At 40.9% G+C, this 24,862-nt stretch overlaps 1 protein-coding gene across 2 annotated transcripts in view; it reads right to left on the reverse strand.

Moving 5' to 3' along the window:
* Positions 1 to 22,694, reverse strand: part of UBR1 (ubiquitin protein ligase E3 component n-recognin 1) — a 156,341-nt gene extending 133,647 nt beyond the window's left edge. The window contains exons 1-2 of one of the 2 annotated variants that reach the window (XM_038009892.2): positions 22,411 to 22,694; positions 2,048 to 2,304 (exon numbers count right to left, since the gene is read on the reverse strand). In XM_038009892.2, the coding sequence (XP_037865820.2) occupies positions 2,048 to 2,304; positions 22,411 to 22,491 (338 nt within the window). In that variant the 5' untranslated portion in view covers positions 22,492 to 22,694. The remainder of the gene's footprint in view (positions 1 to 2,047; positions 2,305 to 22,410) is intronic. The other variant, XM_008016874.3, reaches the window with a different exon arrangement.
* Positions 22,695 to 24,862: the final 2,168 nt, after the last annotated feature.

The raw sequence follows: 24,862 nt of genomic DNA on the forward strand, positions 1-24,862 counted from the left end.
GTAAGCCCAGCTACTCGGGAGGCTGAGGCAGGAAAATTGCTTGAACCTGGGAGGCGGAGGTTGCGGGTGAGTTGAGACAGCTCCATTACACTCTAGCCTGGGCAACAAGAGCAAAACTCTGTCTGAAAAACAACAGCAGCAGCAACAACTTAAAAGGCTAACAGGAAATACAGGTTGTCTAATAATATTCTGTATAACATATATGATTTATAGGCCTATTTAGAGTAGGATTTCCAACTTTAATACCACTGACATTTTGGGCCAGATAATTATTTGTTGGGGATGAACCAGACTGTCCTGTGCATCAGGATGTTTAGCAGGAATCTTGGCCTCTACACACTAGTTGCCATTACCCTCATCCCCAGTTGTAACAATTAAAAATATCTCCATGAAACTTTTGGAGAAATGAGGTCTACAAATGTCTAGTATGCTTTAGTTGAAACTGACTGGGCTTTAGCTAAAAATATATAATAAGATAAATGAACCTTACTGTACTATATAGCAACATGGTACACAAAATGCAAAGACTATTTTTGTTTGTTTGTTTTTGAGATGGAGTCTTGCTCTGTTGCCCAGGCTGGAGTGCAGTGGCACAATCTCGGCTCACCGTAATCTCCATCTCCTGGGTTCAAGCAACTCTCTGCCTCAGCCTCCCAAGTAGCTGCAATCACAGGCACCCACCACCATGCCCGGCTAAGTTTTGTATTTTTAGTAGAGACGAGGTTTCATTATCTTGGCCAGGCTGGTCTTGAACTCCTGACTGTGTGATCCACCTGCCTCAGCCTCCCAAAGTGCTGGGATTATAGGCATGAGCCACAGCACCTGCCCCAGGCTATTTTTTTTCCTGAGAAAAGAACAGGATAAAGAAAGATAATATGTTCTAAACAACCGTTAACTGTACATAAACCAGTCAGGCCTAGAATTATATGGAAGTAAAAACAATTCTCTGTATTTATAAAGTCTAAAACTTTACAATCCTAACCTACACTAGCTCTAACAAAGAAGGAAAACTAAATTTCAATTTTCAGGCAGAGGTAGGGAGTAAAAACATTCTCTGTGCTGCCACGAGTTTAAGGCACTGCTCTCACAAAGAGTAAAAAGCCTAAAGTTGCTTTCAGTTTCCCTACCACTGTCCTCCTCTAGTCAACTAAATTACAACTGTTTCTACAAGTTCAAAATCCCTTATGCCAGACTCTGAAATCCAAATAGCTCCAAAACTGAAAGGTTTTGGGATTTTTGTAGGTTTGGCAGCAAATCTCACATGGTGGCAAAACATGACTTTAAATGACATGAGACTACAGGTATGATTTATACTACTTGTTGTGAATATTCACAGATTTCTTAAAGAAAGATTGTGTTTGATTACAGTGTCCCACCCTGACTCTGCTGAGGAAGTATTCAGAATTCTGAAATGGCCCAAAGAGTTTCAGGTAAGAATGTGCTGGATCCATTATGAATAAGGCAAAAATCTATCACTGACATTCTGTTGGAGAACAGGAAGAAACAGTGAGAACTATTTAACTGGAAGTCATATATATTCAGAAACAAGCTGTACTAGCAAAAACCACACTATAACAGTATAATAAAAGAAAGTTAATTAAATAAGATTAAATGTATTATAAATAGTAATAAACCAAGAAAAGTACATCATGAAATAGATACAAAATACCAAGACTGTAATAATTGGCCAGGCGCAGTGGCTCATGCCTATAATCCCAGCACTTTGTGAGGCTGAGGCAGGTGGATCACTTGACGCCACGAGTTTGAGACCAGCCTGGCCAACACGGTGAAACCTTGCCTCTACTAAAAATACAAAAATTAGCCAGGCGTGGTGGCGGGCACCTGTAATCCTAACCAGGCGTGGCGGTGGGCGCCCGAGCTACTTGGGAGGCTGAGGCAGGAGAACTGCTTGAACCTGGGAGGCAGAGGTTGCAGTGACCCAAGACGGCACCACTGCACTCCAGTCTGGGCAACAGAGCAAGACTCTGTTTCAAAAAAAAAAGGATTTTAATAATTATAATCAATCCTGTAAATTTCTAATTCTTACCTACAAGAATAGGTTGTCTCTCCACTTTTGAAAACCTTCCCACAAAGCTGAAATGCTCCACTGTGCTTCAATTTCTCTAAGCAAATATCTGGATCTTCTCCAAATAAGTACCATTCCAGTGGAGTGAATATTGACATTTGTACACTTTGCTCCTGCTTTTCCAAGTCTGGGTCCATTTCAGCAAAGTAAATTTCTGGCACCAATTGTGCCAAATGATGCAAGAAAGCAGTATAAAAATCAACCTGCTGATCCCACCACTGAAAGAAAAGAAGATGAAAATTAGACTTACAAGTTCCTTCTTAATCATCTAGGGGCACAAGTAATGACATAATTCTATAATTTCAAAGTAATTTACAATATATTTCATCTTTCACCAATACAGAAGGAAAGTGGGTGATGAAAAAAAATTAAGCTTGGAAATAAGCAAATGCTCACATACCACCTGTATCTGAAAAAAAAAAAAAAAAAAGAGAAGAGTAGCTGTAGTAGGTAAGAATTATCCTTCCCTTCTGGAATGGCCAATTCCTGCTATGCGAAGGTGGTTCTATCATCAGTCACAGGCTATACAGACAATGCACTCATCAAATACTTTGTTTTAGGAAACCAGAGTATTTAATGAGAGATCAAAATGAACATAGGCCAAAGTTTTGTAAACACAAAAAGCACTAACCATAAAAGGAAAAAAACTGGATAAATTGGACAGCATCAAAAGTGAAACCTTCTGCTCTTCAAAAGAAACTGTTACAGATGGCTTATTTGCATGTGAAAACATGCTTACCATTATTAGTCATTAGGGAAGCACAAATTAAAATGACAACGAGATACCCCTGCACAACCTAGTATACTGGCTAAAATAAAAACTGGCAATACCAAATGCTAACTAGGCCAACAGTGCTTTCGCACCTATGGTCCCATTTCAGGAGGCTGAAGTGGGAGGACTGCTTGAGCCCAGGAGTTCAAGGCTGTAGTGTGTGCCTGTGAATAGCCACTGCACTTCAGCCTCGTCAACACATAGGGAGACCCTGTCTCTTAAAAAACAAACAAAAGACAAAAACAAAAACAAAACACAAATGACTCAAGGCACATCATTTAAAAACAACAACAAAAACTTATCCAAGGAGTTTTACAAGCTAACATAATTAGAATTAAGATTTTAGATAAGGTTCCATAACAGGTCATTAAGGAAAGTTACAGATATTTGATTACATATAAGGCTTTTTTAGTTTGCACTAATGAACTTCAATATTCCATTCACAAATAAATTCAACCTCAATATTCTACTGACAATTAAAACTTCATGGAAAATATGTTTACATTAGGTATTACTATAGAAATTAGCCCATTCTCTAAAGGGCAACTTGTAGATAGTTATTAAAATTTTAGATTTATATATATTTTGACCCAAAAATGCCCATTCTAGGAATTTATTCCTCAGATAAACATGTATAAAGTATTTTTTTTGCAGCATAACTATTTTTAATCGTAAAAGACTGGAAACAACCGAAATGTCCCAAAGCAAGAGCTGAATAAATCATGGGACATTATTAAAAAAGGAGAGAGCACAGATCTATGTCCTGATATGGAACATTCTTCAAGTTATATTGTTAAAGAAAAAGCAAAAGGTACAGAACAGTGAGTACAATGTGCTACCATTTACACTGGGAGAAGGGAGGAAAAGAAAAAGGAAGAGGTGAAGGAGACGTATCTGTATGTGTTTATATTTGAGTATAAAAATCTCTGAAAGGATTCAAAATAAACTGTTAACAGCAGAAAGAGCCCCGGGAAAGACTTAGTGTTCACTGTGTTACCTTTCTTACTATTTTAATTTCTTACTGTATATACACCTTATCTATTTGAAATCATTTAAAAACGTTTTCAATCCCATACATTTCATGTACAGTTATTCATAACAGCAAAAAATTAAAAACCTGAATGTCCATGAAGAGGGTAATAATCTATCATTTAGCCATACTTGTCCGAGTGTGAAAATATATATTTACATTGACCAGATATGCACTGTAACATCACTTGTAACTGAAAAGATGAAGTCCACCTAAATGTCTATCAATAAAGGTATATCCACTGTGGGACAGTCATACCACTCAATGCAGTCAGAATGTCATAAATACTGTTAAGTGGAAAAAGAAGCTTTAGGCCAGGCGCCGTGGTTCAAGCCTGTAATCCCAGCACTTAGGGAGGCCGAGGCGGGTGGATCACGAGGTCAGGAGATCGAGACCATCCTGGCTAACACGGTGAAACCCCGTCTCTACTGAAAATACACAAAAATTAGCCAGGCATGGTGGCGGGCACCTGTAGTTCCAGCTACTTGGGAGGCTGAGGCAGGAGAATCGCTTGAACCCGGGAGGCAGAGCTTGCAGTGAGCGGAGATCGTGCCACTGCACTCCAGCCTGGGTGAGAGAGCAAGACTCCATCTCAAAAAAAAAAAAAAAAAAAGAAAAGAAAAAAAGAAAAGAAAAAGAAGCTTTAAATATAATTTCATTTTTATAAAAGGGAAAACATTATATATAATTTTTAAATTTCAACACATTTGGGTTTTCTTTTTTTTTTTTTTTTTTTGAGACAGAGTTTCACTCTTGTCATCCAGGCTGGAGTGCAATGGTGGGATTTCAGCTCACTGCAACCTCTACCTCCTGGGTTGAAGCTATTTTCCTGCATCAGCCTCCCAAGTAGCTAAGTTTTCTAATTTAATATATGTGGAGGCACATCTCTGCCTATGCTTCCCTAAACATAGACCAAGGGTCTGGAAGGAGAAACAACAATCTATTAATAATGGCTACACAGAGAGAAGGAACTGGGGAAAAGAATTAGGGGTTGTCACATTTTTACTTTCAACAATGTTTCATTGTTTGACTTTGTTAGACAAGTGTCAATACTTTTGCAACTAACAAAAAAAAAAACTTCTAAAAAATCCACACGAGGCCTGGTGTGCATGGTGGCTCATGCCTGTAATCTCAGCACTTTGGGAGGCTGAGGCAGGCGAATCACTTGAGGTCAGGAGTTCGAGACTAGCCTGCCCAACATGCTGAAACCCCGTCTCCACTAAAAATACAAAAATTGGCCAGGCATGGTGGCATGCACCTGTAATCCCAGCTACTCAGGAGTCTGAGGCACAAGAATTGCTCGAACCCAAGAGGCAGAAGTTGCAGTGAGCCAAGATCACACCACCACACTCCAGCTTGGGTGACAGAGTGAGACTCCATTTCAAAAAAAAAAAAAGCCGGGCGTGGTGGCTCAAGCCTGTAATCCCAGCACTTTGGGAGGCCGAGGTGGGTGGATCACGAGGTCAGGAGATCGAGACCATCCTGGCTAACACGGTGAAACCCCATCTCTACTAAAAATACAAAAAAATTAGCCGGGCGTGGTGGCAGGCGCCTGTAGTCCCAGCTACTCAGGAGGCTGAGGCAGGAGAATGGCGTGAACCCAGGAGGCGGAGCTTGCAGTGAGCCGAGATAGTGCCACTGCACTCCAGCCTGGGCGACAGAGCAAGACTCCGCCTCAAAAAAAAAAAAAAAAAAAAAAAAAATCTACATGAGATAATATGCCCATTTAAAAACGATGCCAAATAGTCTCAAAGTATCTCCAATGGGAAAGACAGTAACAGAGAGAAAGACACAACATTATTGTGTTATGCTTTTTTTCTTTTTAATAGAGAAGGGGTCTCACCTAGGTTGGTCTTGAACTCTTGGGCTCAAGCAATCCTCCCCACCTCCTGAGGAGATGGATCTGGCTGGGACAACAGGCTCATACCATAGTACCTGGCTGACTTTTGTGTTATTCTTGCCCAAAATGTATAATCTCATTCCAATCATGAGAAAACATCATACAAATCCAAACTGAGGGACATTCCATACCATAACTGCAAAGTACTCTAAAAGTGGGTCATAAAAACAAGGAAAGATCAAGACATTGTTACAGACTGGAGGAGACAAGAGAGAGATAACTAAATGTAACTGGGATCCTGGGTGTGATCCTAGAACAGAAAAAGCCCATTCATGGGAAAACTGATGAAATGCAAATCAGATCTGTAGTTAGTATTAATATTAATTTCCTGTCCTTGATAGTTATACTATGGTTATGTAAAATGTTAACATTACAGGAAACAGGAAGAGGGAGGTAACAGAACTGTGCTACAATTTATGCAACTTTTTTATAATTTAAGATTAATCAAAACAAAAAAGAAATGATGCTGAAGAGGTTTATTTACTAATATGGAAAGGCATTAATAACAAACAGTTCAGTAAAGCAGGTTACAAAGCAGTATATATACAATCTCAATTTGGTTCAATATATTTCCATTTACATAGAGAAAAATCATGAGGAACATTTCACAAAATGTTAACAGAAATGGGTGGTGTGATTTTAGCATAGTTTCATGGAATTCATTAGTCTGCTTATCCAATGAGTAATATCCTTACAGTGAGTCCATATTTGGGAAGTAATTTTATAATTTTAAAATTAAAATTTATTTTACTAAAACCTTTTAAAAATAAACATACCTTCCAGTATTCCTACTCTAACTTCTGGGGTACTCATACACAAACAACTTTTCTTTACATACCTGGCAACAACTACAACTAACATAGAGATAATATCTAATGTTCTGTTATACCTAAGGATCTTTTCGTCAATAGCACTAAACGAAAAAAAAAAAAAAAAAACTTGCATATTCAGCGCTACAAACCAAACAAAAAACCTTACTGTTCTGCTTAATTATAGGAGGCACAGAACTAGCGCTTTTCAATTTCTCTTGTTAAGAACAGAAGAAATTTGAGAGTAAAAAAGAGTACAAGCCCCTCACATTTTATAGATGAGAAAGCTGAATCACAGGGAACTAATTGACTTGTCCAAAATCGTCAATAACCAGTTGGTATAAATGTCAGGAACAGAACTAGGTATCCTAAGTCCTAAAGTTCAATGCCCACTCTACTAAACCAAACATAAATGTACAGTTTTTATTTTATTTATTTATTTATTTATTTATTTATTTTTTCCTGAGGTGGAGTTTCACTCTTGTTGCCCAGGATGGAGTGCAATGGCCGGATCTCAGCTCACCGCAGCCTCAGCCTCCTGAGTAGCTGGGATTACAGGCATGTGCCACCACGCCTGGCTAATTTTGTATTTTTAGTAGAGATGGGGTTTTTCCATGTTGGTCAGGCTGGTCTTGAACTCCCGACCTCAGGTGATCCACCTGCCTAGACCTCCCAAAGTGCTGGGATTACAGGCGTGAGCCACTGCGCCCAGCCAAATACATAGTTTCAAAATCCACCTCTACTGGCTTGTTCAATTTCACATTATAGGTTGGGCATTCCACACCCAAAAATCAGAAAGCAAGACATTCAAGGGTAATGCTCATTGTAACATTTTCGATTTTAGATTTTCAGATTTCGAATGTTCAACCAGTATAATACAAATATTCCAAAATCTGAAAAAATCCAAAATCCAAAACACAAGGGATACTCAACCAGTAATGGTAAAACAAAACAAAACAATAAAGTTTTGCCTTCTTAATTTTTGCTTTAACTATGGCCTTCTTTCTAATTACAATTACAAATGAAGCCTCTTAGCTAACAACTACCGAACATTCCTGAAGGCTTCTAAATATTCTTATATTATATATGTCATCACACGCTTTACCATGAAGAAGTGGTATTTTAAAACATCATAGCTGGGCATGGTGGCTGTAATTCTAGCACTACGGGAGGCCGAGGTGGGTGGATCACGTGAGCTCAGGAGTTTGAGAGCAGCCTAGGTAACATGGCTAGGTGAAACCCCGCCTCTACTAAAAATACAAAATTAGCCTCTTCAACTAGAATGTAAGCTCCCTGAGGAGAGGAACTTTGCCCTTCAAATCCCTGTATCCTATAGGCCTAGCACAAGTACACAATAAAAGTTCTCAGTTAATTGCTAAATGCTACACATTTCTTGCCAGAGAAAACAAAGCAAATTTTGATAACATTAAGCCTTCTCTAACTTTGTGTATATAATTTTTTTCTTTTTTTTAAGACAGAGTCTCGCTCTGTCACCAGGCTGGAATGCAGTGGCGCGATCTCAGCTCACTGTAACCTCTGCCTCCTGGGTTCAAGCGATTCTCCTGCCTCAGCCTCCCAAGTAGCTGGGACTACTGGCGCATGCCACCCCAATCAGCTAATTTTTGTATTTTTAGTAGAAACAGGGTTTCACCATATGGGCCAGGAGGGTCTCAATCTCTTGACCTTCTGATCCGCCTGCCTTGGCCTCCCAAAGTGCTGGGATTACAGGCGTAAGCCACCGCACCCAGCCTACAATTCTTATAGGAAATAAAAGTTCAGTTATACTCGTCACAAAAATGTTTTCCATTTATACTCTTCATAAAAATGTTTTCCATTATTGCCAAACTATGGAAAATTTTTTTCAACTAAAATAGGTTTGATTTTTTGCCTCTGGTTGGTTGGTTTAAAAATTTTTCCCCCATTTTCAACAGGAATAAAATTAAGAATTTTTAACTACCAGGTCCAGGAAAAAAAAAATAACTGTTTGGAATTACGGGAAAGCTTTCCTAATTGACTACTCTGTAAAAAGCAAGTTCTTAACAAGTTCTCAACATTTAAATTCTCAAACATTCCAAACATTTCCCTCATCCCCAAGGAGACTAGAGATATGTTTTCAACTCTGACCCAAGGGCTTAGATGCCTGTTTGGGAACATCATTCTGAAAAAGGAACTTACTTAAGTAGATTAGTTTTGTTTAAACCACAATTTGACCTTCCTTAAACAACTGCTAGACATCTACAGAGCCTTCAGAGCCCTGTAATTGTTTTTCTAATTCTTCTTTTTAAAGTGGTAACAAAATCTGGAGGCACTACCATTTTTCATAGCCACTATGGATTAGTAATAAATAAAGCATCTCTAGGCACCAATAATCTTTGATTATACAATGTTTTCTTCTAATAGTATTCTACAGACTCAAAGGTTTACAGCAACCAGGCACGATGGCTCATGCCTATAACCCTAGCCCTCTGGGAGGCCAAGGCGGGCAGATCACTTGAGCCCAGAAGTTCAAGACCAGCATAGGCAACACGGTAAAACCCCATCTCTACAAAAAAAACACAAAAATTAGCTGGTCATGGTAGCATAAGCCTGTAGTCCCAGGTACTCAGGCTGCGTACCTGAGTGGGAGGATCACCCGAGCCCAGGAGGCTGAGGCTGCAGCAAGCCCTAATCGCGCCACTTTACTTCGGCCTGGGGAACTGAATGAGGCTCTGTCTCAAAAAAAAAAAAAAAAGGCACGCTCATAAATAAGCTAATATCTACCTTCCTGTAACTTTTATCCTGTTACTGAAATAAACCAATATAATTCACTCTGCTTTTTCATCAGTCTTTTAAAATAAATGAAGATAACTATTGTCTCTCATTTCTAGTCTCTTCATTTCATGGCTAAACTGAAACAAAGAGACAAAAGAAATTTGGCCAGCCCTAAACACATGGTATCCTGACCACTCTCCAAGTTGATTACCCTTATGAAACTGCACAACATGCTTCCATAAAGAGGAATAGGACTATTTATTACCTTCCTTATCCCGAGCACTAAACTGCTTCAAAAGATCACATTCTGAAAAGGTGTGGTAGCTCAGCCTGTAATCCCAACACTTTGGGAGACTGAGGTGGGTGGATCACTTGAGGTCAGGAGTTCGAGACCAGTCTGGCCAACATGATGAAATCCCATCTCTACTAAAAATACAAAAAAATTAGCCGGGTGTGGTGGTGCACGCCTGTAGTCCCAGCTCGGGAGGCTGAGGCAGGAGAATCGCTTGAACCAGGGAGGCGGAGGTTGCAGTGAGCCGAGATCGCGCCATCGCACTCCAGCCTGGATGACAGAGTGAAACTCCATCTCAAAAAAAAAAAAGCAAACAAACAAATAACAAAAACATCACATTCTCACATTTCTTTTCTCTTTTAAAAATTTTTTTCTATTTCTTTTTCTTTTTTTTTTTTTAAATATATATTTTAAATCCTCTTTTTCCTAGTTCCTACAAGCAGACCATTCTTTGGCTGCCACATCACATGACATCACATGCAAACAACTAAAACCCTTAGGTCAATCACATGTAAGAGACCTAGTCCTATACCAAATGAACCTAGGTATAAGGCTTTACTTTCATCACAATTTACTTTTGACACAATATTCAGCCTATATGGGATTTATCCTTTACTTGTTATCCCTACCAGCCTTGTGCTGTCTGTAAATATGTCTTCTATGTCTGTATGGCATTGATAAAATAAGCCAGAGTCAAATATAGAGCCACATGACAAACAAGTTCACTCTCTTTTCTTTGCTGTTGAGATAACGTATAAGCATGCTGTCAGAATTTAGTTTTTGAAAACATTTTGTCCCTCCTAAGGGACAAGTTCTCCTTGTCCTATTTGTTATATTCTCTTTTTCATCTCTGTCATAGGTCATGCCCCAATTTTCTAGGCTTTCCTTGACGTGTTTAGATAAGTAAAATCCTGCTTTCATAAACTCTGAGCTATCTATTTCATATTCTCTTTCTGCTGTATGGAATATATATTTGCAAACCAACTAAAATCCTCTCTTAAATTACAAGGCAGAACATGTGTGTATTAAAAAAATTGATAAATTAACAGACTTTCCCTCCAGTGGCTAAAGTCATTTCTAGCTTACCCACAAATACCAAAACTTCAAAGGCATTTTAAAAGGTACTCCATAAAGACATTAAGTAGTTATAGCTCCACTCCTCTAAACAAGTCAAACAGACTTTGTTCTGAAGGGTGGCATTAAGTAAACTACTAGAAAGAAAATCATATTCAAATGAGTAACAGTAGACTGCATTCTGGACAGGGTCTGTGTCATTCCTGGGCAGCAAGTGGGCACTTAGGAAAGTGCATTAACTCTACTGGAGTCTTATCAGTAACGTTTATTCACCACAGCATATTTCCATAAGCACTCAGATTAGTATTAGTGTGTGACAACATTAAAAAAAAAAAAAAAAAGGCTGTACCAAATGCTTTAAAAAAAACCCAGGCTCATCAACTGTCGTTTATTCAAGAGGAGGCATGTTAACTGAAAATACTTTGAAAGAATGTATAGGCGGTCATAGTAAATCACCTGGGATTAGTGGTCTTAATATTTTGTGTTAGGTCATCTGAGGCAAGGGGTTAAAAGCTTAAGGAAAATTATTTCACAGAGCACAGCATACGCTTAATACCTTTACAGAAATGGATAAAGTGGCAGCAAGGGAAATCTGAGGTAACCCTCAAAATCAGCACACGAAGAAAGGATGGGCGAGATACAGGCATACCTCAGAGACGTTTTGGGTTCAGTTTAAGACTACCACAATAGAGTGAACACAAAGTGAGTCACACAAATTTTTTTGGTTTCCCAATGCATATGAAAGTTATGTTTACACTACACTATACTAAAAGTGCAATAGTATGAAGTCTTTAAAAATGTACATAACTTAAAATACTGCTAAAAATTGCTAATGATCATCTGAGCCTTCAGAAAGTTGTCATCTTTTTGCTGATAGGGGGGTCTTCCCTCAATGTTAATGGCTGACTGATTAGGTTGGTGGTTGCTAAACATGGTGATGGCTGTGGCAATTTTTCTTTTTTCTTTTTGAGACAGAGTCTCACTCTATCCCCTAGGTTGGAGTGCAGTGGTGCGATCTGGGTTCATGGGCTCACTGCAATCTCCACCTCCCAGGTTGAAGCAATTCTCTTGCCTCGGTCTCCTGAGTAGCTGGGATTACAGGCGCCTGGCTCATTTTTGTATTTTTGGTACAGATGGGGTTTTACCATGTTGGTCAGGCTGGTCTCAAACTCCTGACCTTAGGCAACCCACCCGCCTCGGCCTCCCAAAGTGCGGGGATTACAGGCGTGAGCCACAGCGCCCAGCCAGGCAATTTCTTAAAATAAGATAACCATGAAGTTTGCCACATTGATTGACCTTTCCACGAAATATTTCTCTGTAGCATGTGACAGCATGTTACCAACAGTAGAATTTCTTTCAAAACTGGAGTCAATCCTTGCCAACTCTGCTGCTGCTTTATCAACTACGTTTATGGAATAATCTAAATCCTTTATTCTCATTTAAACAATGTTCACAGCATCTTCACCAAAAGTAGATTCCATCTCAAGAAACCACTTTCTCTGCTCATCTAAAAGTAGCAACTCCTCATCCATTACGTTTTTATCATGGGTTTGCAGCAATTCAGTCATAACTTCAATCTCCACTTCTAATTCTAGTTCTCTTGTTATTTCTACTACATCTGCAATTACTTCCTCCACTGAAGTCTTGAACCCCTCAAAGTCATCCATCAGGGTTGGAATCAACTTCTTCCAAACTTCTGTTCATGTTGATATTTTGACCTCCTCCCACAAATCATGAATGTTCATAATGGCATCTAGAATGCTGAATCCTTTCCAAAAAGTTTTCAATGGACTTTGCCCATATCCATCAGAGGAATCATAATTTATGAAAGTTATAGTTTTATGAAATGTGTTTCTTAAATAGTAAGAGTTGAAAGTTGCAATTACTCCTTGATCCACAGGCTACAGAATGGATGTTGTATTAGCAGACATGAAAATAACATTTATCTCCTTGTATATCTCCATCAGAGCTTTTGGGTGACCAAATGTATTGTCAATGAGCAGTAATATTTTGAAATATTATCAGCAGTAGTTCTCTACAGTGGACTTAAAATATTCAGTAAACCATGCTATAACAGATGTGCTGTCATCCAGGCTTTCTAGTTCCATTTATTCAACATACTCAGAGTAGCATAATCCTTAAAGATTCTTGAATCTTCTGAATGGTAAATGGAAATTGGCTTCAACTTAAAGTTACCAGCTGCATTAGCCCCTATCAAGAGAGTCAGCCTGTCCTTTGAAGCCAGGCACTGACTTCTCTCTAGCTATGAAAGCTCTACACGGCATCTTCTTCCAACAGAAGGCTGTTTCATTTACATGGAAAATCTGTTTAGTGTAGCCACCTTCATCAATTATCTTAGCTAGATCTTCTGGATAACTTGCTGCAGCTTCTCCATCAATCAGCACTTACTGCTTCACACTGCACTTTTATGTTGTGGAGATGGCTTCTTTCCTTAAACCTCATGAACCAACCTCTGCCAACTTCCAACTTTTCTTCTGCAGCTTCCTCACTTCTCTCAGCCTTCGGAGAACTGAAGAGAGTGAGGGCCTTGCTCTTCGATTAGGCTTTGCCTTAAGGGAATATTGTGTCTGGTTCAATCTTCTATCCACAGCACTAAAACTTTTTCCACATCATCAGTAAGGCTGTTTCACTTTCTTATCATTTGTCTGTTCACTGGAGTAGCACTTTTAACTTCCTTCAAGAACTTTTCCTTTGCATTCAGAACTTGGCTAACTGCTTGGCACAAGAGGCACAACTCTTGGCCTATGTCAGCTTTCAACGGCTTTCCTCACTAAGCTTCATCATTTCTAGCTTTTGATTTAAAGTGAGAAATACTGAACTTTCCTTTTCACAACAATACTTAGAGGCCATTGTAGGGTTATTAACTGACTTAATTTTAATATTGTCCCATCTTAGGGTATAGGGATGCCCAAGGAGATGGAGAGAGATGGGCAAGCAGCTGGTCAGTGGAGCAGTCAGAACAAACACATTTTTTTATTATGTTTGCTGTCTTTTATGGATGTGGTTCATGGCACCCCAAAACAATTACAATAGTAACATCAAAGGTCACTGATCACAGATCATCATAACAGATATAATAATGAAAAAGCTTGAAATATTTGTGAGAATTACCAAAATGTGACACAATAACACGAAGTGAGCACACAATGTTGAAAAAATGGCACTGTAAGGCGTGCTTGAGACAGGGTTGCCACAGACTTTAATTTATAAAGAACTGATTATCTACAAAGCATAATAATGAAGCTCAATAAAATAAGGTATGCCTGTATTTCACTGGTTCATCTGTATCACTGACTTATAAAAGTATCTATCCAGACACAATCTTTGTGTAGCACTGAGGACAAAAACCTTTTCATTTGCAGGATAGTGTTTGGTACTGTAAGAAGTCAGTTTCCAGCACTAGCACATCTACACTAAGTTATTGTTCCTTCCCTAGACTCTTACAGTTAGTGGGGCTGAATCACTCGTTCTGACTTAGGGTTTTAGAACTCAATTTCACATCTAATTCTATAGAATCTGGCCTTAAAAAAATCAAAATTTCCCTAAGTCCCCAAAATAGAAATTATGAGATGGTGAAAAAACAAAAGCCATTAGGTCTTGCTAAGATCTGGTAACAAAGTACTTCAGTTAGGGCTCAAAAAACCTAGGTTTGACCGGGTGCAGTGGCTCACGCCTGTAATCCCAGCACTTTGGGAGGCCGAGAGGGGTGGATCACGAGGTCAGGAGACACAGACCATCCTGGCTAACAAGGTGAAACCCCGTCTCTACTAAAAATACAAGAAATTAGCCAGGTGTGGTGGCGGGCACCTGTAGTCCCAGCTACTCGGGAGGTTGAGGCAGGAGAATGGCATGAACCCAGGAGGCAGAGCCTGCAGTGAGCTGAGATTGCGCCACTGCACTCCAGCCTGGGTGACAGAGTGAGACTCTGTCTCAAAAAAAAAAAAAAAAAAAAAGACCTAGGTTTTCATCAGTTTCCTACTCAGAGTATGTCCTTACTACACAAAACTGTACTATGGCCTAAAACAATATAGATTCAAATTTCTAAGGAAAATCATCTCCAATTAAAATCAAACATAACTTCTCACTTCTATTTTGAACTCAAGAGATTATGTTATATTTTAAAGATCCCCTATAGGCCAGGCACGGTGGCTCACACCTGTAATCCCAGCACTTTGGGAGGTTGAGGCAGGTAGATCATTACCTGAGGTCACGAGTCTGAGACCAGCGCAGCCAACATGGCAAAATTCCGTCTCTACTAAAAATACAAAAATTAGCTGGGCAAGGTGGTGCGTACCTGTAATCCCAGTTACTCGGGAGGCTGAAGCAAGAGAATTGCTTGAACCCAGGAGGCGGAGGTTTCAGTGAGCCAAGACTGCGCCACTGCACTCCAGCCTGGGTGATGACTCCAGAAAAAAAAAAAAAAAAGTTCCCCTATAGATATGAGATTAGGGGTACATTTTTCCTTGATTTCCATAATGATTATTGCGAAAGCATAACAACATTAAACTTTTAAAAAATCCTCCCATTTGAGCAGGAGACAACTTTGGGAAATAACAGAAATATTCTATATCCTGATTCAGTGGTAGTCACACAAGTATACACATTTGTTAAAATTTATCCAAGAAATGCCTTAAATGGGTACATTTTATTGTATGTAAATTGTATCTCAATAATGTTAGTATCTCTTAACATTCTCAGCTCCCATTACCTCTACCTCCTCTCTACCTCAGTGTCTCCTCATTCATTCATTCATGCATTCAATAAAAATTCTGAAGCAATGTGCTACAAACTAGAGATACAGCTGTAAATAAGAAATAGTTCAGGCCTTCAAGAACTTCACTGTCTAGAAGGAAGGACACATAGTAAACAGATAATGTCGAGTATAGTCTGGGACATGCTACATACAACAGGAATATGGAAAGGGTGCTATAGGAACACATAAGAGGTGCTTTTTTTTTTTTTAAGACAGAGTCTTGCTCTGTTGCCCAGGATGGAGTGCAGTGGTGGGATCTCAGCTCACTGCAAGCTCCGCCTCCCGGGTTCACGTGATTCTCCTGCCTCAGCCTCCCGAGTAGCTAGGACTACAGGCGCCCACCATCGCACCCAGCAAATTTTTTGTATTTTTAGTAGAGAAGGGCTTTCACCTTGTTAGCCAGGATGGTCTCGATCTCCCAAACTCGTGATCCACCCTCCTTGGCCTCCCAAAGTACTGGGATTACAGGTGTGAGCCACTGCGCCAGGCCAAGAGGTGCCTTTAACCTGGCTCTACCATTGCAAAAACTTGATGTGTCCCCATGTACTCAAATTCTAAAATTCCCCCTTCTGACCACAAAGTTCAGTCCTCCCAGTTATGTCAATCTCATGTCCTTTAATACCTCAATCCCACCAATTCCCTCCAGATTTCCTGTTTTGGCTTTTATTACCTCCCTGATCAGCCTGGACTCCAAGGTTAGCCACTGCCCTAACATGCCCGCTCATTCCCTCTTTTTTCCATCTACAACCTCCATCCACCGATCACTACTAATCTTACTACAATAAATCATTAATGTTGATCCTCAGTTATTCATTCATTTAAAAAAAGTGTCTTCTGCCAGGCGTGGTGGCTCACGCCTGTAATCCCAGCACCTTGGGAGGCTGAGGCAGGTGGATCACCTGAGGTCAGGAGTTTGAGGCCAGCCTGACCAACACAGAGAAACCTCGTCTCTACTAAAAATACAAAAATTAGCCAGGCATGGTGGTGCATGCCTGTAATCCCAGCTACTCAGGAGGCTGAGGCAGAAGAATCGCTTGAACCTAGGAGACAGAGGTTGCAGCGAGCCGAGAACATGCCATTGCACTCCAGTCTGGGCAGCAAGAGTGAAACTTCGTTTCAAAGAGAAAAAAAAACTGTCTTCTCTATCAATCACGTACCAAGATACATCAATGTGGCCGGGCACGGTGGCTCACAGCTGTAATGAATCCCAGCACTTTGGGAGGCTGAGGCAGGCAGATCATGAGGTCAAGAGATCGAGACCATCCTGGCCAACATGGTGAAACCTCGTCTCTACTAAAAATACAAAAATAGCTGGGCATGGTGGCATGCACCTGTAGCCCCAGCTACTCAGGAGGCTGAGGCAGGAGAATCGCTTGAACCCGGGAGGCAGAGGTTGCAGTGAGCCGAGATCACACCACTGCACTCCAGCCTGGGGACAGAGCGAGACTCTGTCTCAAAAAAAAAAAAAAAAAAAAAAAAAGATGCATCAATGAACAAGTCACACATGATCCTTCCCTTCGTGGAACTTACCTCTCCCTCTGGAGGGAGAAACAGACATTTCACTAAGTAAATAAAGACAATACAGTAATTACAGATTGTAATTGCAATGGGAGAAAAAAACAGGTTGCTTTGATACAGAATAAGAGGAACCCATCTCTTAGACAGGGTATGTATTAAGGAAAAACACTCTAGGAAAAGCAAACAGCAAGCAAAGGCACAGACCCTAAAGCTAAATACAGTTTCGGCTTGTACTAACAGGCCAGGATCAGTAAGGAGAATGTAATAGGAAATGAGGTAGAGATGTAGGGGCTGGATCAGGCAAAGTCTTGAAGACTTGTAATGAGTTTAGACCTTATTCTAAGTGTAATAGAAAGCCACTGAGGATTTAGATAGGAGACCAACATGATCTGATTTAATCTTTAAAAGATTATTCTGGTTGTTCTGTGCAGAATGGACAGGAAGAGGGCAACAGTGGAAGCAAAGAGACCAGTTAAGAAGTCACTGCAGGGCTGGGCGCGGTGGCTCACGCCTGTAATCCCAGCACTTTGGGAGGCCGAGGCGGGCGGATCACAAGGTCAGGAGATCGAGACCATGGTGAAACCCCGTCTCTACAAAAAATAGAAAAAATTAGCCGGGCGCGGTGGCGGGCGCCTGTAGTCCCAGCTACTTGGGAGGCTGAGGCAGGAGAATGGCGTGAACCCGGGAGGCGGAGCTTGCAGTGAGCCGAGATTGCGCCACTGCACTCCAGCCTGGGCGACAGAGCTAGACTCCGTCTCAAAAAAAAAAAAAAAAAAAGAAGTCACTGCAGTAGCCAAGACAACAGACTTGGACTAGTGACTTGGACTACATGGGTGGAGACAGAATTATTTGTGTTCAAGAGCTATTATGGAGGTGTTGTCTACAGAGACAGGGATAACCAAACGCTTGATCTGCCTTTCTCCTTTCCTCTCCTAAAATCTGGTCTTTCCTCTCAATATATGACACAACCAAGGCCAGGCACAATGGCTCACACCTGTAATCCCAGCAGTTGGGGAGGCCGAGATGGGTGGATCACTTGAGGTCAGGAGTTCGAGACCACTCTGGCCAATACAGTGAAACCCCACCTCTATTAAAAATACAAAAAAACTGGCTGGGTACGATGGCTCACACCTATAATCCCAGCAATTTGGGAGGCTGAGGTGGGCAGATTGCCTGAGGTCAGGAGTTCAAGACCAGCCTGGCCAACATGGTGAAACCCCTGTCTCTACTAAAAATACAAAAATTAACCAGGTATGGTGGCAGGCACCTGTAATCCCAGGTACTTGAAAGGCTGACGCAGGAGAATCTTTTGAACCCGGGATGCGGAGGTTTCAGTGAGCCGAGATCTCGCCACTGCACTCCAGCCTGGGCAACAGAGAGAGACCTTGGCTCACAAAAAAAAAAAAAAAAAAAAAAGGCCAGGCATGGCGGTGCATGCCTGTAAATCCAGCTACTCAGGAGGCTGAGGCAGGAGAATTGCTTGAACTTGGGACACGGAGGTTGCAGTGAGCCAAGATCATACCACTGGAAACAACACAACCTCTGCCATGAACGGTTAAACCAAAAACTGAGGATGCAGATGTCATCGTTCCTTCCCTTTCGCCTCATGCCTAATCTATCAGCAAGTCTTTTTGCTTCTTCCATACTTCTAAAATCTCTCTTACATTCATCCTCTTCACTCTATCTCCAGGGATAACCTTTCCAGTGCAAGCTACCATCAACTACGGCTTGGGTTACAGCAGCAACTTCTTAATTGCTCCCACTGTTTGAAACACCAGACATCCAAGTGAAGATGTCAAGTAGGCAGTTGGATTTATGATTCTGGAGTTCAGAAGTGAGATGACACAGAGATATAAATTTGGGAACTGAATACATACAGATGGTATTTAAAGTCACAGAACTGGATGAAATCCCCTAGGTAGAGGTTATAAACAGGCAATAGAAAAGAGCTGAGTATCATGCCAAGAGGTATCTTCTGAAATTGACTTAAGGAAGAAAATCTAGTTGAGGAAGACAGAAGGCAGAAGTTCTGGCAGACTACCTCACAACCCTCTTGATTCCCGATTTTTCTCAGTCCTCATTATCATGGACCCAATAAACCACCCTCTCCTCAAAACGATACCCCATGCCATCACACTACTCTCACCTCCTACCTGCTTGCCTATTCTGTTTCCACGTTCTTACCTCGTTCTTTCATTTTCTACCCGTTTCAATCATTCCTGTTCTCTTTCTCTCTGTCTCTGTCTCAATCTCTCTTTTCCTGTGTGTGTGTGTGTGTATATATACGCACACATTTTCCTCCTCAAAGATTTTATCCAGGCTGGGCGTAATGGCTCACTCCTGTAATCCCACCACTTTGGGAGGCCAAGGCAGATGGATCACTTGAGGTCAGGAGTTCGAGACCAGCCTGGCCATATGGTAAAACCCTGTCTCTACTAAAAATACAAAAATCAGCTGGGCGTGGTGGCACACACCTGTAATTCCAGCTACTTGGGAGGTTGAGGCACAAGAATTGCTTGAACCTGGAAGGTGGAGGTTATAATAAGCCAAGATGGCACCACTGTACTCCAGCCTGGGTGATGGAGTAAGACTCTGTCTTAAATAAATAAAATAAAATAAAATAAAACCGTGTCTCTACAAAAAAATGCAAAAAATTAACTGGGCATGGTGGCACATGCCTATATTCCCAGTTACTCAGGAGACTGAGGTGGGAGGATCACCTGAGCCCGAGAGATTGAGGCTGCAGTGAGTTATGTTTGTGCCACTGCACTCCAGCCTGGGTGACAAAGCAAGACCCTATCTCAAAAAAAAAAGATGTTATCCATTCCCACAACCTCAACTGTAAATTTACTGATAACTTCCAAATACCTAGCTAAGTATTACTCAAAGTGTGGCCCATACACCACTATTACAGAATTAGCATGGCATGCTTGTGAAAATGCAGATTCTTGGACCTCACCTCAGACCTACAGTATCAGTTCCCCTGGTGATTCTTAAGCAATGGCTTTTATCAATGTCCACTAATTCATACATATTATTTTATTTGAATTGCATGTGAGATAATGTTAGGAATACTACAGCCTTCATGCTTACTATCAGCAACATGAATGAAAAAGGATCTGCAGACTAAGAAGAAAATTTAAGGAAATCAGAGACTATAACCAGGGATTAGACTCTAATGGAAATTGTACAATTGCTTAAACCTCTATGAATGTCCCATACTATTTATCTTTGTCTAAAGATAAACAATAAGGAGTAGGGGGGAACAACTGAGCTTGTATTGCTTAAGAGCAAAGTAGTAAACTGGGAAGCCAGTGTCACACTATGGCTAGAATAAAATTGAAAACAGTAGTATTTTTAAAAAGAGAAAAAGAGAAAGAGAGAAAGGTAGAATGATCTGTAGGGTCTTCAGTAGAGAGAAAGATGCAAGCCATAAAAGGGGTTATAAAGCTTAACAGTCACAGGTCCTTATCTACTGACATTACTCTACCTTGAATTAAAATTATCTGGGCACTTATATTACCTGTGTCACCAGATTGTGAGTTCCCTGAGGCTATATTACACAATCTACCTACTACTTTGCAAAACCTAAAGCCCTGCCCAACAAAATCTAATAATATTTCCTGAGGTAAAGAGTTGTCACATAAATTCTAGCTCAATTCCTGTATCATCTCCAATTCCAAATTAGTGGCAGCCAAAATGATGGGGTTTTACTGTATCATTTGGAAAAAATTAATGTATCAAAGCTTTAAATAAATATTAGTCTTCAGATATAAAATTCTAACAATCCTTCTGACCACAGCACAGTTTCCCCACTCCTTCTAAAAAGCAAAACTCACAAACTACCATTAAAATGTTTCAGCTGCTTTTATATTTGTCCTACCTCCTCATTCCTTATCATCGCAAATAAGATGCTTTCTCCTTCACTACCAGTAGTGAAGTGAATTTGAACTGCTATTTGGGGTGGAGGAAAACGGCAAGCACTGACATAGTCAGAAGCCAAACCCTTTTCCAACTCCCTCCCTACCTGGTTCCTACCTCCTAGCCAGTCTCTTCAGTCCCTAAAGTAGCTCCCTCTGTTTTTGCATAAAACAATGTTCAATTGTATGCAGGGTTAAAAAACAAACAAACAAAAAAACCTTCAAGAATGCTTTTAATCTGTAATCCCAGCACTTTGGGAGGCTGGGGCAGGTGGACCACCTGAGGTCAGGAGTTCGAGATCAGCCTGGCCAATATGGTGAAACCCTGTCTCTACTAAAAACACCAAAAAAAAAAAAAAAAAAAAAATTAGCCAGGTATGGTGGCAGGCGCCTGTGATCCCAGCTACTCAGGAGGCTGAGGCAGGAGAATTCCTGAACCTGGGAGGCAGAGGCTGCAGGGAGGCAGAGGCTGCAGCGAGCCGAGATTGTGCCACTGCACTCCAGCCTGAACGACAGAGTGAGACTCTGTCTCAAAAAATAAAATAAAATAAAATAAAATAAAATAAAATAAAATAATATAAATAAAACAAAATAAAGCTTTTATTAAACTACAAACCAAAGAAACTTCAGAAAAAAATGGTGTATATCCCAAATCTCTAAATGCTGCTATTTGGAAAGACAAAACTAATAAAACATTATGCAGCGACAGACACTTGAATATTTTCTACATATCTCCCCACTAGATACCCTGGGCATCCAGAACATTCCCTAACATTGCCCTCTACTCTTATCTTCCACCGTCAGCTTTCTCCCTGTAGCTAGTGACTCAAATTTGTTCACTATCTCTGCCTTCCCATTCTTTCAAAATGCAAGAGCAAAGTATAGATTCCAACATTAATTAATGGTATTGCTCTGGCTTGAAATGTTTGGGAGTTCTTTCTTCAGCTTTAAAAAGTAGCGACAGATGATGGGCTTCTCCACTGAGGGTTAGGCCTGGGGTTCTTAAGATGCTATATCGAAGGCCAATTGCTACACCTCACATCTAGACATGACAGTGGCAGCACTCTCTACCATTATCAGGTCCCGGCCAGCAGGCTATGCAATACAATACCAGGTGCTGCATTCCCATCATCAAGAGTAAAGGGTTAGTACTGCTTCTATACGAAAATGGCTCTTGCTCCAACCCCGCCTCGGCCCCCACATCAAACTGTCTAATAACATCACTGGTTCTTTCTACTTCAGAATAGAGACATGCATGCTTGAGATCATCAGGAATAATACATAACAAAGTCATTATATTCCGTACACTTGGCTGGCAGAAATGTGGGTTGCGACTAACTTTTTATTCAGTGGCTTCCTTCCAGATCAATCCAGATAACTCCCCCTCCCCAGAGCCGCCATAAGGGGTGAAGCCCCACATCCTCCTAAGCGCAGTAGGGAGGGACTGGGGGGAGGACAAAAGAGACTTGCCTATAGGGACTTACACATGCCAGACGCTGAGGGGTCTGGGGTAACTCCGCGCTGATTTCCATTCTCTCCGCACCTCCAGCTTCCTCGTCCGCCATCTTGAGGGAAACTGACTCCTGCAGTTGCCGACCCCCGGCCAGAGGCAAGCGGAAACCTGTGGCCGGTCGGAGACACAGGGACGACACTTTTACGACGGCCCCTGAAGTCGGGTTTGACGCAGAATTGAGGAGCGGCTTCCGGCCCGCTTCCCGGAAGCAAGCGTCACGATGTGAAGGGAGTGGAGAATTTTTTTTTTTTCCCCTGTAATTTATTAGGCGTAGCGCTTGGTAGCTGAGTGGGTGTATATCTGGATTTGGTGCTGAGAACTGTTGCATCTACGAGGTTAAAAACAAAAAACAAAAAACAAAAACCCAAAGTTAGCGTCCATTACGAAAGGAAGAAAACTCGTCAGGGGCTAAAGCAAGAACCTGTCCTAGCTGGCCGGTTGTTGGCCTGAGGGTGTTTTGTATCCCAGCCTCCCTGCAGTAGTTCCCCAGAGCCTATAAAATGAAAAAGAAAGTACTCACACATCTTCCATTTTTAGAGTTCTACCCCGTGGGCACTTGCACATGTGTACAAAAAAGCTGGGGATCCAGCTTTATTGGGGAGCACGGGGGGGAATAATTTGGAAACCTAGTGGTTCATCGATAGATGAAAGACAAGATAGACTATGGTACATTCGCATTTTGAAGTACTGTGCAGCTCTTGAGCAAGATAAATCCGCGTGAAAAGATCAAGATAAATTAAGTGAGAGGGAAAAAAGCCAAGTTGCCGCAAACTATGTATTTGCACACATGGGCATTTAAATCTGAAGGAATAAGTCTGAAAGGGGAAAGGGCAAAGTAGTAACTCTGAGGGCCAGGATTCGGATTGGAGGAAGAAGGTGGTCAAGAGCTACTTTACCTTCATCAGTATTTTAAATTGTTTACAAAACAAATAATTTTAAAGTGTGTATTTTTAACAAAGGGAAGAAAATAAAGCTCCAAACAATGTGAAAAGCAGAGGAGGCTTTCCAAATGCTGTGGCCCACCTTGATTAGTAGAACTTTCCTGCCTAAACAATGTTTCTGCTCAAATGAACTACTGTCTGGGTGCTAAAATACTGTTTTTCCAGCCTTTTTTGCCCAACAACCACAATAAATACATTTTACATCTTATCACGGTACCTATACAAAAGTATATGGGTATATATAGAATATGTATAGATACGCTGAAACTAAAGTTTTCTGAAACAATGCTTGCGATATGTCATATTTTCTATTCAACTGCAATATGTTTATGCATTTAAGCCAAAATACTGGTTGTAGTTATTAAAGTGATATTATAACCCACAATAGATATTGTCCCACATTTTGATAAAAATTGCCCAAAAAGTTACCTTGTTCCTTCCTGTCTCTATGCCTTTACTCCTGGAGTTCTCTTGTGCTACCCCACTCTCTTCTCTTTTTCTTCTTTCATTCCTAGATAAATGAAATAGACTAGAAAGTTCAGAAATAGGTCGGGGGCGGTGGCTCACGCCTGTAATCTCAGCACTTTGGGAGGCCAAGGTGAGTGCATCACCTGAGGTCAGGAGTTTGAGACCAGCCTGGACAACACAGTGAAACCCCATGTCTACTAAAACTACAAAAATTAGCTGGGTGTGGTGGCGGGTGTCTGTAATCCCAGCTACTCAGGAGGCTGAGGCAGGAAAATTGCTTGAACCTGGAAGGTGGAGTTTGCAGTAAGCCAAGATGGTGCCACTGCTCTCCAGCTCTCCAGCCTGGGCTACAAGAGCAAAACTCCATCTCAAAAAAAAAGAAAATAAAATAAAAATAATAACAGCCACTTATTAACATATTAATGTATTCAAAGCACTAGTATATTAATAGCACTAGCTATATATTAATAACAATCCTGTAGGTAGATGTTACTACTTCTATTTTACTGTCATGAGAAATTGAGAAAACTGAAGTTTAGAGAAGTTATAGAATTTAGTTAGGGACAGGCAGCTTCCAAGTGACAGAGCAGACATTCAGCCAGCACAATGGCTCACCCCTGTAATGTTAGCACTTTGGAAGGCCAAGGCGGGAGGATTGCTTGAGCCCAGGAGTTTGAGATGGGCAACATAGCAAGACCCCCACCTCTACCAAATAATAATAAATAAAATCCAGTTCAAATGACTCGCAAGGCCCTGTTCTTAACCATTTCACTTTATTACTTTATACCAAATTCAAGCATTTTACACATGAAAGATACAGCATTTCAAGTTAGAAGGAAATTATGGACTGTTTGTTTGTTTATTTATTTGTTTATTCAGATGAGTTTTGCTATTGTTGCCCAGGTTGGAGTACAGTGGCGTGATCTCAGCTCACCACAACCTCTGCCTCCCGGATTCAAGCAATTCCCCTGCTTCAGCCTCCCAAGTAGCTGGGATTACAGGCATGCACCCCCA

Source organism: Chlorocebus sabaeus, chromosome 26 (genome assembly GCF_047675955.1).
Source record: "Chlorocebus sabaeus isolate Y175 chromosome 26, mChlSab1.0.hap1, whole genome shotgun sequence".
NCBI lineage: Eukaryota > Metazoa > Chordata > Mammalia > Primates > Cercopithecidae > Chlorocebus > Chlorocebus sabaeus.